The 14,326-nt window shown below is 40.4% G+C and overlaps 1 protein-coding gene across 2 annotated transcripts in view; it reads right to left on the bottom strand.

Annotated features, from left to right (window-relative positions):
- The window catches only part of sema3bl (sema domain, immunoglobulin domain (Ig), short basic domain, secreted, (semaphorin) 3bl), an 81,707-nt gene extending 71,166 nt beyond the window's left edge, over positions 1-10,541 (bottom strand). For both annotated transcript variants that reach the window (XM_034086821.1, XM_034086822.1), the window contains exon 1: positions 10,191-10,541. In XM_034086821.1, the coding sequence (XP_033942712.1) occupies positions 10,191-10,278 (88 nt within the window). In that variant the 5' untranslated portion in view covers positions 10,279-10,541. The remainder of the gene's footprint in view (positions 1-10,190) is intronic.
- Positions 10,542-14,326: the final 3,785 nt, after the last annotated feature.

Here is a 14,326-nt window from a genome sequence, read left to right as displayed (position 1 = left end):
TTCCATTCACCGTTCAGCCCGTTGATTCCTGCCAGCTTTGGGGCGCATGTTTTATGTCACGGTGCAGTCCTGGTTCAGGCAGTCAAGCCATGTAAAGGCCTGTGTGCACTGACCTTCAAGGGCAATCCCATGTTTATCTGGACATGTTTCGTCGGAAAACTAAGCTTTGGAATACCGAAGGTTTATCAGTCTTTCCTTGGACTTCAAGGGATGTGGGAGGTGTTGCACTCATCGCCCAGGCTTGTAGTATAGTGTATCAAGAGGCAGTCCATCCATTCTCTGTTCAATGGACTTTTTATGAGTAAAGCTATATCTTAAAAATGTACAAGGACGACGTAAACTTTTATTAGTTACTTACTCCCTGTGATTTCCCTTCCTTTTCTTTGGAACTCAGCCCAGTTTTTAAAAAGGTTAATTCCTTACTTTAAAGAGGATACTAGTATGCAGTCCTCAAATAGGAGTCAAGGCCTTGACAAACATGGGGCGTGACGAATTAACAACACGGAAATTGATTTACAACCTCATTCTTAAGAGAAAATGTTTGGATTCAACATCAGTCTCTTCATTTTTTTTGTTTCGTTTTAGCAAACTGTCAGTGAATTTGAGTTCCCTCTGGTAGCGCTGCAGTGAATGTGTCTAGTACTTTTGTCTGAAAGGTAAAATAAAAGGGAGTGGGTCTGGTGTGCACTGCCTTTGTATAGGTTGAAAGGATAAATAAAGTGATCTGACCTGGTTTTAACTACAGAGCCTCTTGTTGTTACTTGAAAAAACAAAGTGCAACATAACTTCACCAGTGTAGTATACAGTAGGCTACACCATGTCTGTCACACAAATGTTAAAGGTGGGGTAAGTTTGAGAAACCGGCTCGAGATACACTTTCTGTTATATTCCATGGAATGCTCTTAACATCCTGATAGCAATGAATATCTTAAGTGCTTTGACAAAAAATCCATAATAAAAAAATGTCATCTGTAGAAGCCGTAGTACTGTAAAAAGCACGACCAATCATTTTAGCTGGTCCGGCTAAAATAACTGGATGGCCTACCTGCCTGTCAGCCTTCCATCTGTGCACAAACTTATTTCGTGCCCTCATTGGTCATGTACGCGTTCATGTGTGTTGGAGGAGGGGCTCTGTAAGGAAGTGGCAGATTGTTTCCAAAATGACCTACCCCACCTTTAAGTAAACGTATGTTTCATTTGCGGCAAGTAAGTATTGATGACAAAAAATAAAAATACGTATGTGGGGTCCTGTGGTTTTTCCAAAATTATTTAGGTGCCTCTTTCGTTAATGGAGGCAACAAATTTGAACTATCATCGTTACTGGTTCATTTCCAATCTGCTCTACGAGAAATGAGCCTCACCTATAATATAAATTCCTTTAAAAGAAAATGTTTCAGCATAGAAACATCAAGGACAGGTGTTTTCATCCAGTGTTTAGCAAGGATTTCTAATGAAAATGTTTTCTTATTTTGGACATCTGTTTGGCTTTCTGACGTATAAATGATTTGCTTCAGCGCCCCTAACTGTCTATTTTCTTCGTAGGCTGATTTATCTTCTTTTGCCTCCTCTCCATATTTGCTCTCTGATCTGGCTTTATGTTTATCTCAATGCTTTTTCCAGCTCCTCATCTCGCACACATTTACTGTCAACCCCCCCATGCCTCCATCTGTGTGCTGTCTGTGATCTGGCCAAGCCGACATCTGAGAGTTGTCACATGTGAGACGCTGTTGACACGACACACAAGTGACACCTTGAGACACACAAATGTCTGGATGAAATGCAATGGCACTCTCTTGCTCTGTGACGAACAATCACACACAGTTAACTTCAAACATGCACGCACACACTACAAAGGCTCAGTACACACAGATTATACTACATCTGCAATAAATCTCCATTTCCGTCACACACATTCACATTTTGCACTTCATACAGACCTAGTAACACCTACACAAGCATTCACCAAAAAGGCGTTGCAGATCAAAACGCCAACACACTAACACCTCCACACACAGAGATATCTGTATCAAACATCCTGTGCCATTCTCTTTTCTCTCTCTCTCACACACACACACACACACACACACACACACACACACACACACACACACACACACACACGCACACACACACACACACACACACACACACCCTCACATCATGCCCGCGGTGTCAGAAACATGCAGTGTGTTTCCTCTGTCAGCAGGTTCACATACCAGACAGAAAACCTCTTAACGATGTCTCCTCAGCCTCCAAACTAAATATTGGGATATTTATGGACAAAGCACTTCTGTGTCTCTTCCATTACACTATGTATGTAGAATATTACATAAAATGACACTAAGTACATATATTTTATATTCATGACGGGTCTTAAAATAATGATATCTCATCTCTAGTCACTAAGTAAAGAAAAGCATGTATTAGTTATCATTTTCTATTTAAAGCACAATTCTGAGGTACAGTAATAAGCACAGTGGATATGTTTTGGTTGATGGTAATGAAGGTTGATTATTACTCCCTTGATGTGAAATGTATTTTTTCTAATAACCGCTTGTGTCGGAGTTGGTATCCCATGGATGTATAATAAGAACTGGATACAGCGTGAGAGGCGGGGCCTCATTCATTCCTATGAGAGTTGCTCAATGGCGCATGATGACAAAATGGCCCAACTTTTGAGAGAGCGAAACGTCACAGATTACCATGCCTGAGAAGTACCCGTATGTGCACTCATAGCGCATGCGCAACTTTAACCACGCTGCCCAAAAGGCTCGTTCACATTAAGCACGTGAATTTACGTACACGTAACAGCACCGCACGTTCATGACAGCATGGTACTGGATTTATATTAACGAGGCGGCAGTTAGCAGCTAGCGGCTAGCTAGTAAATTATGCTAAATTACACATCAATCGTTATGTACTTTTATATTACGCTGACATCAGGATCTAGTGATATCCAAGCAACAGAGCTTCATTTAGCATGATACTTGTGTGGGTTGTACATTAAACCACTTGGTAATACATAAAAATGTATATGTTGAAGCCTGTTATGATCAATTGTGAGTTAAAACTTTATCTAAAAAGTAAAGCTGATGATGGATTACTGTGGTGGAGTTAAAATAACAATAGCCTATTTCTTTTTGAAATGTGATGTAACTGTGATTATTCATGTTAAGTAGCCCACAAGTAACTAAAACAATTGCAAGTGCAATAAGAAGCTACAGGAACGTTAATCTACGTCGGTAATATTAACTTTATTTAATACAACATTTACGGTACAAGATTTACATCATACAGCCCATGTAGTATAATATTTTACAAATGATGAATTACAGCAAACATGTGCAATATATCCATTATTACAGCTCCGTGGGCTGGCAGTAAGGCGATATGGTCCGTTGTTATTGTGCATCCATGGGTAAAGAGAAACTCATGTAGTGCTGAACACGTAACATGAACGTGCCGGGCGGCGCGGTCCCGTGGGTTAGATGAGCGTTCATAATGCCGAGGGAAATAACTCTCAGAATAACGTTATTAGCACATTTTTACAACTTGAGGAACGACTGTTTTTAATAAGGGCTATACAAACGTTCATACTGGGTAGTTTATTTAGTTTAAAAAAAAATATCCAACGAGTTACAGACCACTCTTTCCCAATGTAAGTCAATGGGAAAAAGTGTTTCCGGGCCCAGCAACCTAAAGGAAGTGTAGTACCGCCGTTTGACCAGCACGAATATTCTCATCAGACTCTGGGGCACTTCCTGGGGGCTTGTGGTATCCCCCTCATACTTTGGCCAATCCCCAGCAATCAAAATACAACTTTGTTTTATATATCTTGTGGCTATGTGATATAGAAGCCTATGTTTTTATACCTAATAAGATGACATCTTTGTCAATCTTAAAATAAACTTTAACTGCAACAAGAACAGGAAACTGTGTCTCGTGCAGTTTCCAAGTTATGGAGTTTATCTTTAATATACAGAAAAAATGAATGATAACGGTTTTGTTATATATAATAGCAATAATATATTGATATTGCAATATTAGAGTAGATATCTGACACTCCCCACTATTCCTTATATTAAACACACCAACCATGCAATCCTAATTGAGTAATCTATACCATGATAGATTCTGATTAAAATACTTGACAGACATGCATATGAAATGCTATTATAAGGGGGTTAAAGTTAATCATTTTGGGACACGATTCCTTGATACAAAACTTTCGAAACATTTCGCTAACATTAAGTTGCCACTGCCTTCACTTAAAAGCCTTATGAGCTTGTTGAACTACGATTACAGATATCAATAAAGGGTTCAACCTTTTACCTGGACCAGGACTTTTCTTTCATTGCAGTTTTCATTATCTTTTAAACAAATTGGACTCTTGTTCATGTTCTGTAAACTTTCGGAAATTGGCTCATGAACCTGCAGGGTTAAACTGCCATGACTCTTTTTCAAGGAATTACACAAACATTTGACATTCAAACACATGTCAACCATTATTAAAACTTTAAAACCCTATTTTCTGTTCAATATGTCTTAGAGCCGAAGCTTATATACTTCCTATAATAACATGTGCCTGACAAGCCAGTTGGCTTGGCTAGAAAAACCTTAAAGTGTATCTCTTTTGCTTCCTCTTTGTCTTTCCTTTGCTGGGTTTTAGATCCGTCTAGAGGTCTGGGAGCACTTATACTGAACTCAGGAAAGAGAGGAAAAGTGCAATGAACCAGCTACTACATGGAGCAGAGACATAGTGATGGATGAAAAATAATGGCGAAAGAAAAGAAAAGAGCTGAAAGATGAAAGGATGGAAGACGCCCTACATTTCAGCAGCTTGGGAGTCTCCAACAGACTCCCGGTGACAGATTACCCCGCTCCGCCTAAGAACAACTAACACCCGTCTGAATGTGCGCATCTGGGCTACGCTGAATGAGAAAAAAAACTCATTAATTCACAGGCTGTAAGCGAAAACAAACACAACCCTTCACTCTGAGAACTAATGCAATCTGATCAGAATAACATGCTGGTGTGTGTGTGTGTGTGTGTGTGTGTGTGTGTGTGTGTGTGTGTGTGTGTGTGTGTGTGTGTGTGTGTGTGTGTGTGTGTGTGTGTGTGTGTGTGTGTGTGTGTGTGTGTGTGTGTGTGTGTGTGTGTGTGTGTGTGTGTGTGTGTGTGTGTGTGTGTGTGTGTGTGTGTGTGTGTGTGTGTGTGTGTGTGTGTGTGTGTGTGTGTGTGTTGGGCTTCTCAAGTGCCCGCTGTCTTTATGAGACAAAGTGAATATTGTATTAGACGGAGTGTGTGTCTAAAGTCAGTGTGTGTTTCTGTGTGAACGAGCACTAACATAGATGGAGGGAATTGAAATGAATAAGTGAAGCAGGCTGAAGAGAGAGGAAGACAAATGAAAGACATACATAGCCACATAGAGAAAGGCAAAGAGAGATGCATGATGGGAGGTTGGTATAGACGCTTGGCAGAGGGCTGGGAGTGCAGTCAACCACACACACATCGCATACCTCGACACCTCAATGTCACCCCCAGTACACACATGATCACACAAGAACACACACACATTCTCACTTTGTTGTCAGGAGTTATAATTGCAAATTAGGTTGAAAAACAAACATGAACCGGAATTTTCTCTTTATGTTTGCTATGATCATAAACAAATATAGCAATACAATCAAATCAAATCATTCATAAAGTCAGGAAGTGAAAAACGATAAAATACTGATTTTGTTATTTGTTAGTCAAGAGAGGGGAAAGTCTTCCATAATACAAAATGCAATCTTTTTTGGGGAAAAAGCAAATGTTCTCCCCCAAACAATATGGATTTCTTTTAGCATTTAAATGAGTATATTAAAACGTGTATTGAGGACCTATTTTTTTTTTATGAAATAAAGTGATTTTATGTTGAAAGGCTTTGTAAATGTTTAATACATGTCTGATAAGATTCATTCTCCATCCAATTACACATAGATGGAATTAAATGGCTAAATCAATGTTGAATGGGATGTTTAAGGTAAACATAAAGAGTACTGGATTGAATTGTAATAGTTTGGAGGTAAACTTCCTGCTTGACCTTCTACCCACTAATTGATTGAAATGAGATAATGGCAGCTTTTCCTGTCGCCAAATTACCTCTACATCCTCCGGGGAATACAAACACCCTCCAGGCTTCTCCGTGTTATAATGAAAGAGCAAGCGATAGAGGAAGGCACACAAACAGGGGGAACGCTGAGGTTAGAAGGAATGAGAAATTAGACTAAAAAAGTGAGAAGATAAGAAACATGGAGACATATAGGAACGATTTACCGGGGAAAGACAAACAAGAACAAAAAAGAGAATTGAGCCGAGGGGGAAATTATGTAAAACGGGGCAAACAGTGGGATCAAATCTGAGGTCATCCCGACAGGAAGAAACTTGTTGGGCACTAATGAGAATCCTATAGGCACAGTTTCTTCCCACACTCCTCGTGAAGCTGGCAAAATGAGAGCAATTTTCCGATGGCAAGTAATGAAGAAAAACTGGTTTTATGTGGTGCTTTTTATTGCTAGACCAAAGTGAAAATTGATCTCGGAAAGCTTTGAAAAGGGGGGCTCTGCAGAGTAGAGTGCTGTGACTCACAACCTTGGGCACTGATTTTTTCCACTTATAGTGTTTGCCCAGGGCCTGACTTTGTTTGTTCAATAACTGAGGCTCACTCTGTATACTCAATTATGTTACAGGACTTTCTGAATATTATTTCTTAAAGATCAAGAGACCATTCAGTAAATGTATGGCAAGGTTAAAACATTTAACATTGAATCACAAGACATTATGTAGTGATTTAACTATAACATCTAATTAGGATGGAGAGGATAAATAAAAAAAACAATGCAATTTTTGAAACGCCCATTAACCAACATACCACAACATACTAACCATTTTGCTATTGATCCTAAGGTGGTTCATTATCTGTGAGTGTCACAAGAGGCAAGGCTACTGCAGTGTCAATCTAATTACAAAGGTTAATCCCCATGTCCGCATCAATATGCTCAGCAAATTTCATGGCAATCTATTCCTATGAGATATTTTTTGTGCAAGTCCATGTTTTTGGCCTAAAGGTGGTGGTGAAAGAGGGAAAGCTCGAAAACTGTTCATCCTCTGGGGACCAGGAATGTGTTCAGAAAATGTCATGGTGATGGTGTCACTAGATAAAAGATCAGGGGTCACTTTAAGCTTTACGTTTTTACCTCTGCAGGACCATGAATATGAATATGGTCATTTCTACGACGTAATAAATGTTATCCTATGCCTGCTGCCAAAAGGCCAACAACACATACAGTACACTGAACACAAATATAAATGCAACACTTTTGTTTTTGCTCCCATTTTTCATGAGATGAACTCAAAGATCTAAAACATGTTCTATATACACAAAATAACCATTTCTCGGAAATATTGTTCACAAATCTGAAAAAATCACCTGTGATAGTGAGCACTTCTCCTTTGCCGAGATAATCCATCCCACCTCACAGGTGTGGCATATCAAGATGCTGATTAGACAGCATGATTATTGCACAGGTGTGCCTTAGGCTGGCCACAATAAAAGGCCACTCTGAAACGTGCAGTTTTGCTTTATTGGGGGGGTCTGGGGGGGTCCGAAAACCTGTCAGTATCTGGTGTGACCACCATTTGCCTCACGCAGTGCAACACATCTCCTTCGCATAGAGTTGATCAGGTTGTTGATTGTGGCCTGTGGAATGTTGGTCCACTCCTCTTCAATGGCTGTGCGAAGTTGCTGGATATTGGCAGGAACTGGAACACGCTGTTGTATACGCCGATCCAGAGCATCCCAAACTTGCTCAATGGGTGAAATGTCCGGTGAGTATGCTGGCCATGCAAGAACTGGGATGTTTTCAGCCTCCAGGAATTGTGTACAGATACTTGCAACATGGGGCCGTGCATTATCATGCTGCAACATGAGGTGATGGTCGTGGATGAATGGCACAACAATGGGCCTCAGGATCTCGTCACGGTATCTCTGTGCATTCACAATGCCATCAATAAAATGCACCTGTGTTCGTCGTCCATAACATACGCCTGCCCATACCATAACCCCACCACCACCATGGGCCACTCGATTCACAACATTGACATCAGAAAACCGCTCACCCACACGACGCCATACACGCTGTCTGCCATCTGCCCTGAACAGTGAAAACCGGGATTAATCCGTGAAGAGAACACCTCTCCAATGTGCCAGACGCCATTGACGAACCGGAGTCAGGTCGAGACCCCGATGAGGACGACGAGCATGCAGATGAGCTTCCCTGAGACGGTTTCTGACAGTTTGTGCAGAAATTCTTTGGTTATGCAAACCGATTGTTGCAGCAGCTTGGAGGTGAACATGCTAGATGTGGAGGTCCTGGGCTGGTGTGGTTACACGTGGTCTGCGGTTGTGAGGCCGGTTGGATGTACTGCCAAATTCTCTGAAACGCCTTTGGAGACGGCTTATGGTAGAGAAATGAACATTCAATTCACGGGCAACAGCTCTGGTGGACATTCCTGCTGTCAGCATGCCAATTCCATGCTCCCTCAAAACTTGCGACATCTGTGGCATTGTGCTGTGTGATAAAACTGAACATTTCAGAGTGGCCTTTTATTGTGGCCAGCCTAAGGCACACCTGTGCAATAATCATGCTGTCTAATCAGCATCTTGATATGCCACACCTGTGAGGTGGGATGGATTATCTCGGCAAAGGAGAAGTGCTCACTATCACAGATGTTTTCAGATTTGTGAACAATATTTGAGAGAAATGGTTATTTTGTGTATATAGAAAATGTTTTAGATCTTTGAGTTCATCTCATGAAAAATGGGAGCAAAAACAAAAGTGTTGCATTTATATTTTTGTTCAGTGTATATAGCAGTAGCTCAGTTGGTAAAAAAAAGCATATGGAGACTACAATTACTCTGCTTGCCTTCTATGATGCCTATATCCTACGTGTTGAATCCATTTTAGTTTTTTCTGTCTCATACGTAAGTTTATCTCTTTCTCTGTTCTGAGCAATATTTCCAGTCAGCCAACAGGAGGACCTGTTACCTCAGATGGTGACTTTTCTCCTGGAAACATGGAGTTGAACAAGAGGATATCCTGTGTGATATCTATCGCTGATGATGATTGCAGACCCGCTCTGGCCTGAGCAAAATGAAACAATGAGCATGGCTTGGCAACAACACAGTCAACACCATTCAAACACACACACACACACACACACACACACACACACACACACACACACACACACACACACACACACACACACACACACACACACACACAACAAACCTTAACTTTCTTATTAGCATTCAACCTGAGTGAGTCATGTCCAACATCAGAGAAGAAGAGGACAAAACGATACTGTACAATGTTTAAATCTCAGTCATTGGCAGTAAAAAGCCTCAAGTCTAAAAAAACAATAAAATGCATTTACACTTCCATCCAGATTGTAAGGTAACTACTTTTTGAGTATTTACAAGGTGAAAGGTCATTATCAAAGATTAGACAATCTGACCTTGTGTAACAGGTCATCCACGTCTGATGGACAATTAGTGGTACTTTCGATGACCTGTGCTGTTAAGTCCTTCGGACCTAATTAGGCTACATAATGTTAGTAACTACACCGCAGTATACACGCTTATTAACATCCTTCCCAGGTATTTCCGTTGCGGTTGCCGCTCCTAATAAACCTTCATAGTTGGAGCATCGTATCCCACCGCAGAGATGAACCTCAGCCAAAATCTCCTCCGGCTGGACACCCCGCCTGGAAACCAGCAAATTAACGTCTGCGAGCCTTGTAAAAACACATAAACCTCCCAAAACAGAAGCCAGAACATCGACCTGGATTTAACGCTTCCAGCTCGGACCACCGCGAAGAGTATAGATCGAGATAAATACACAAATAAAAATAAAAACAAGCCTGTAAACTGCAGTACCACGAGGGTGTTAAGTTAAAATGTTCACACACAAAACATATATTTGTTGAAAATAGAATGAGAAAAGTCAAATAATAAGCACCAGACTGTCAAGATCGCCAATTAATGCCACCTGTGGGGCACACGCGCGTACAGATAAAGGGTGATAGAGATCAGCTGCGCAGATATATAGATAATTAAATAGATATATAATGAATCACTTAATTACCTTTGTATGACAGTCTCAGTCGCGGTATGTTTAACTTGGTCGCTGAGACGGTGGCGACAAGAAGTGCCACAAGAATAAATCCTTTCATTCTGCTGGAGAGATGCACTCCGGGTTTTAACTAGTAATTTCAAATTGCGTTGGCAAAAATCAAGCAGAATATTCCAGCAGGATTTAGAGAGGGAAACGGCTGGTTCCTTGTTGTCACAGTGCCAACAGTTGCGTTTCCAGGTAGTTCCCCGGTGCGTAAAGGGGTATTTGACCGAGCAGCTGTGTCCTCTCCGCGGACTGACTGAGCTGCACTGACTCCGCTCTGACGGCTCACACTCCTTCAGTTCATTTCCAACAGCTGCCCAACAGAAGTATGTTTCAGCCAGAGAGAGAGAGAGAGAAAGAGAGAGACAGACTACACCACGCCTGCACAGCAGAGGGAGAGAGGGAGAGAGCAGTCGCTGCCCCTCCTTTACGCACAACACAACACTTGGAGACACGCTCCTTCACATGATTCATATCACCATTTCAACATCATGTGAAGTCAATTTAGTAGCAACAAATGTAGCTTTTAGAAACTGTCATAGAGCCATTCATCATTTCTAAACAGTGTAAAAAACCTATAATAAATCATTTGCAACACATTATGATGTACTTATAAACATTGTAAGTGTTAATGCTAGATGAAGTAGATAGCCACTACATTAATCAACTATTTAAAAGAGTTTGGGTGCCTGGGTGGGTAAAACAAATTGTCACCAATACATCAAATGAAGCTCCCTAAAGACATTCTGCACATCAGACAATTGTGCTGAACCTGGATTGTAGATTTGTGGTAATTCCAAGGCAAACTGTGGAGAATATAGCCAACAGTTATAGCAAATATATGTTAGGTTTGTAGTACCTGAACAAAATAAGTCATACAAATAAAAAGTGAGTCAATCCATATGTTAAAATGCTCAATTTCATTGCTAAAATCTATTTTTTTGAAATATAACTTACCTTTTATAGATGCTCATTGTGATGCGTTATTAAGGGCGTGGCCAGCTCGATGCTGTCACGGCCCGGGTCTCTAGTTGCTATATCGACCTCAGTTACAGCGACTCTCAACCTATTTGCCTATTTATTATTATTTATTAAACAAGTTGAGTAGAGTCTTCCAACCCAGTCTCACACAAAAACGTGTAATAACTACGTTGGTCCACAACGTAGGACGTAGTATTTCTACAAAAACGCCTCTGAAATTGTAAAATCCCTACGTTTTTTTCACCATTCATTCCAATGGCTGGCGTCTATGTCACGTGATCTTCACATTTCTCCCTGCAGAAAAAAAAAACATGGCCGAACTTCGTTTTATTCTCGGTGGAAAATGCCTATTTTAAAGTTAGTTTGGCCATTAAAATGCGTTTTGATGTCATTTGATGCGAGAAATATGAGTTGTTATTTCAGATTATGTGTGCAGTGGATGCACATGATCTTTAGTTTGCTAGTTATTATGAAGATTACTTCAGGAAATGGTGTCTATACAACGTTTTCATTGTCACCAAGGTGGTTGCTAGGGATGCTGCTATCGATATTATTTCTGCTATGTTGTGTAACTGTTTAATGGTGTTATCTTTATTGCTACCCCCTTCCCCGTCAATGTATAGTGTTGGTCCACAGCGCAAACGTATTCGTTTAACAAAATCCGCATCTAAAAATGTGGCATACGTTATTTTCCCCTGTGCAATTCTCAATTTACTCAACAATAACACATAATTATCCTTGTGTTTATTTATTTGTTTGATTAATAAACACACGTTGGAGTCCGTCAGGACCAAGGGTTGGAGCAGCTCATTTGCTTTACAGAATATTACACCCGGAAGTAAGTATTCTCTCCGCTTCGCTTGATAAACCCCGTGATAGTCCTCAAGCTCTGTGATTGGAGAGTGTGCCGAGCGTCGAACAGCACTTGAAATGGGATGGAACCACGGCAGACTGTCCAAAACTGGATTTGAACGGGTCCATTTAGTATAATCACACAAATTCTGTATATTTAATAATTCTGTGTTCTTTATTTATTGATTGTTCAATACCTGACAAGGCCGGAGATGAAAAACTTTGGTCGCAGGTTCCTCAACAGTGCATTACGACATCTATCAATATGTGTATCGTATACCTCCACCATTAAACTGTCGTATTCTGCACATTTCTTATACTATCTACATACATCTTATATAAGAGTATAATACATATGTATATAATATCAGTTAAAATAAGTGCTTCAACATAGTTAACATTGCTGGAGGTATACACAAAGTTTTTCATTCATTGCATAACTACACCGTTTGTGTATATGATATGTCAATAAACCTTAGAAAATCTTGAAAGGGATGTGCAAAATAGTGATTATATACAGTCTTTAATTAACTATTAGTAGAATGAACGTGTAATGAATATACTTTATGAAATGCAATAACATGCTTTAACCACTAGGTGTCCCTTTAGATCAGCTGTGCACCTTTATGTTGTAAATATAGCCTATCTACCAATTGGATCAAATATAAAAGTCAGCCGAATTAGTGTTGATACTGCAAGGAGACGTATTGTGTGAAAAGAAATGTAAGATGTTGTTTAATGGCTGATATATTTATAATCCATGTCACGTTTTCAGTGTTGGCGGCAGTTCCTCATGTTTGTCTAGAAGTCTTCTCATCAGGGCTCTATAAATAGAGAACTACGGCAGATATGTAATATTTAATGCAGCCGAACCATGTATTACAATGCCGTTATGTGATGACCTCCAAAGAGAAAAGCAAGCACACTCGGAATAAAGTGTTTTCGGTCTGTTTCCGGTATTTGTTTATGACGATGTGATGTGAGATGTGAGACTGGAATTGCACAGGGGAAAATAACGTATCTATGCCACAATTTTAGATGCGGATTTTGTTAAACTAATACGTTTGCGCTGTTGACCAACACTATACATTGACGGGGAAGGGGGTAGCAATAAAGATTACACCATTAAACTGTTACACAACATAACAGAAATAATATCGATAGCAGCGTCCCTGGCAACCACCTTGGTAACAATGAAAACGTTGTATCGACACAATTTCCTGAAGTAATCTTCGTAATAACTAGCAAACTAAAGATCATGTACATCCACTGTACACATAATCTGAAATAACAATTCATATTTCTCGCATCAAATGACATCAAAACGCATTTTAATGGCCAAACTAACTTTAAAATAGGTATTTTACACTGAGAATAAAACGAAGTTCGGCCATGTTTTGTTTTTCTGCAGGGAGAAATGTGAAGATCACGTGACATAGACGCCAGCCATTGGAATGAATGGTGAAAAAAACGTTTTTGTAGAAATACTACGTCCTACGTTGTGGACCAACGTAGTTAGTACACGTTTTTTTATGAGACTGGGTTGAGTCTTCACAGGCTAAACATGGCAACAGCAACCAAATTAAGCTTCACTTTGGATTAAAAAAAACCTATGGTCAAAACCTAAGGTCACGCAAGCCACGTACATATTTGTATACAGTCAAGAGCACTGAGGAGAAGCTCTATGATTCATGGGTTATAAATCAATAAACAAATAAAACACGCAACTTCATCTCCACATTTCTCTCCTCTGCGAGCCCTGTGCATGCTTGCCGTTTCATAACCCCTTCAGGACCAACGGGACGTGTTCAGTAGTTTAATTAAGTTGTGGGGTACCTTCTCAACACCCCCCTCCCCATGTGCTTCCCAAGTGAACACAGGGGTCACGGCAGGGTGGGCGAGAGCCATTCAAAGTGTCAGTGTTACTGCGACCCAGAGTCTTTTGGGAACATTTGTTTGTACCAGGAATGAGGCTCCCATACATGTTTCATATAGACTGAGAGGCAGAAAGTGGGGGGAGAGAGGAGATAAGTGTTGAATGGAATGCTGGGTGCTTGAGATGACAGCGTGTCTCATAGCCGTGCAGAGGACCTGTGTGTAACGGTGAGGGGCTCCCATGTGCACTTCAAGTTTTGGTCTCACCGAGAACTTGTCCATCATGTGCATTCAACTCAGTGGAGTGACACAAATAATCAATAATGTTCTCATTACAGAATTTAAACAATTCCTTCTCTGAGTTCGATTATTGCAAGGATCACAGATAACCTTAC

The sequence above is a fragment of the Pseudochaenichthys georgianus genome, chromosome 7 (assembly GCF_902827115.2).
Source record: "Pseudochaenichthys georgianus chromosome 7, fPseGeo1.2, whole genome shotgun sequence".
NCBI lineage: Eukaryota > Metazoa > Chordata > Actinopteri > Perciformes > Channichthyidae > Pseudochaenichthys > Pseudochaenichthys georgianus.
Note: the sequence above shows the minus strand (reverse complement) of the source record. Positions and strands in the feature narration are given on the sequence as shown.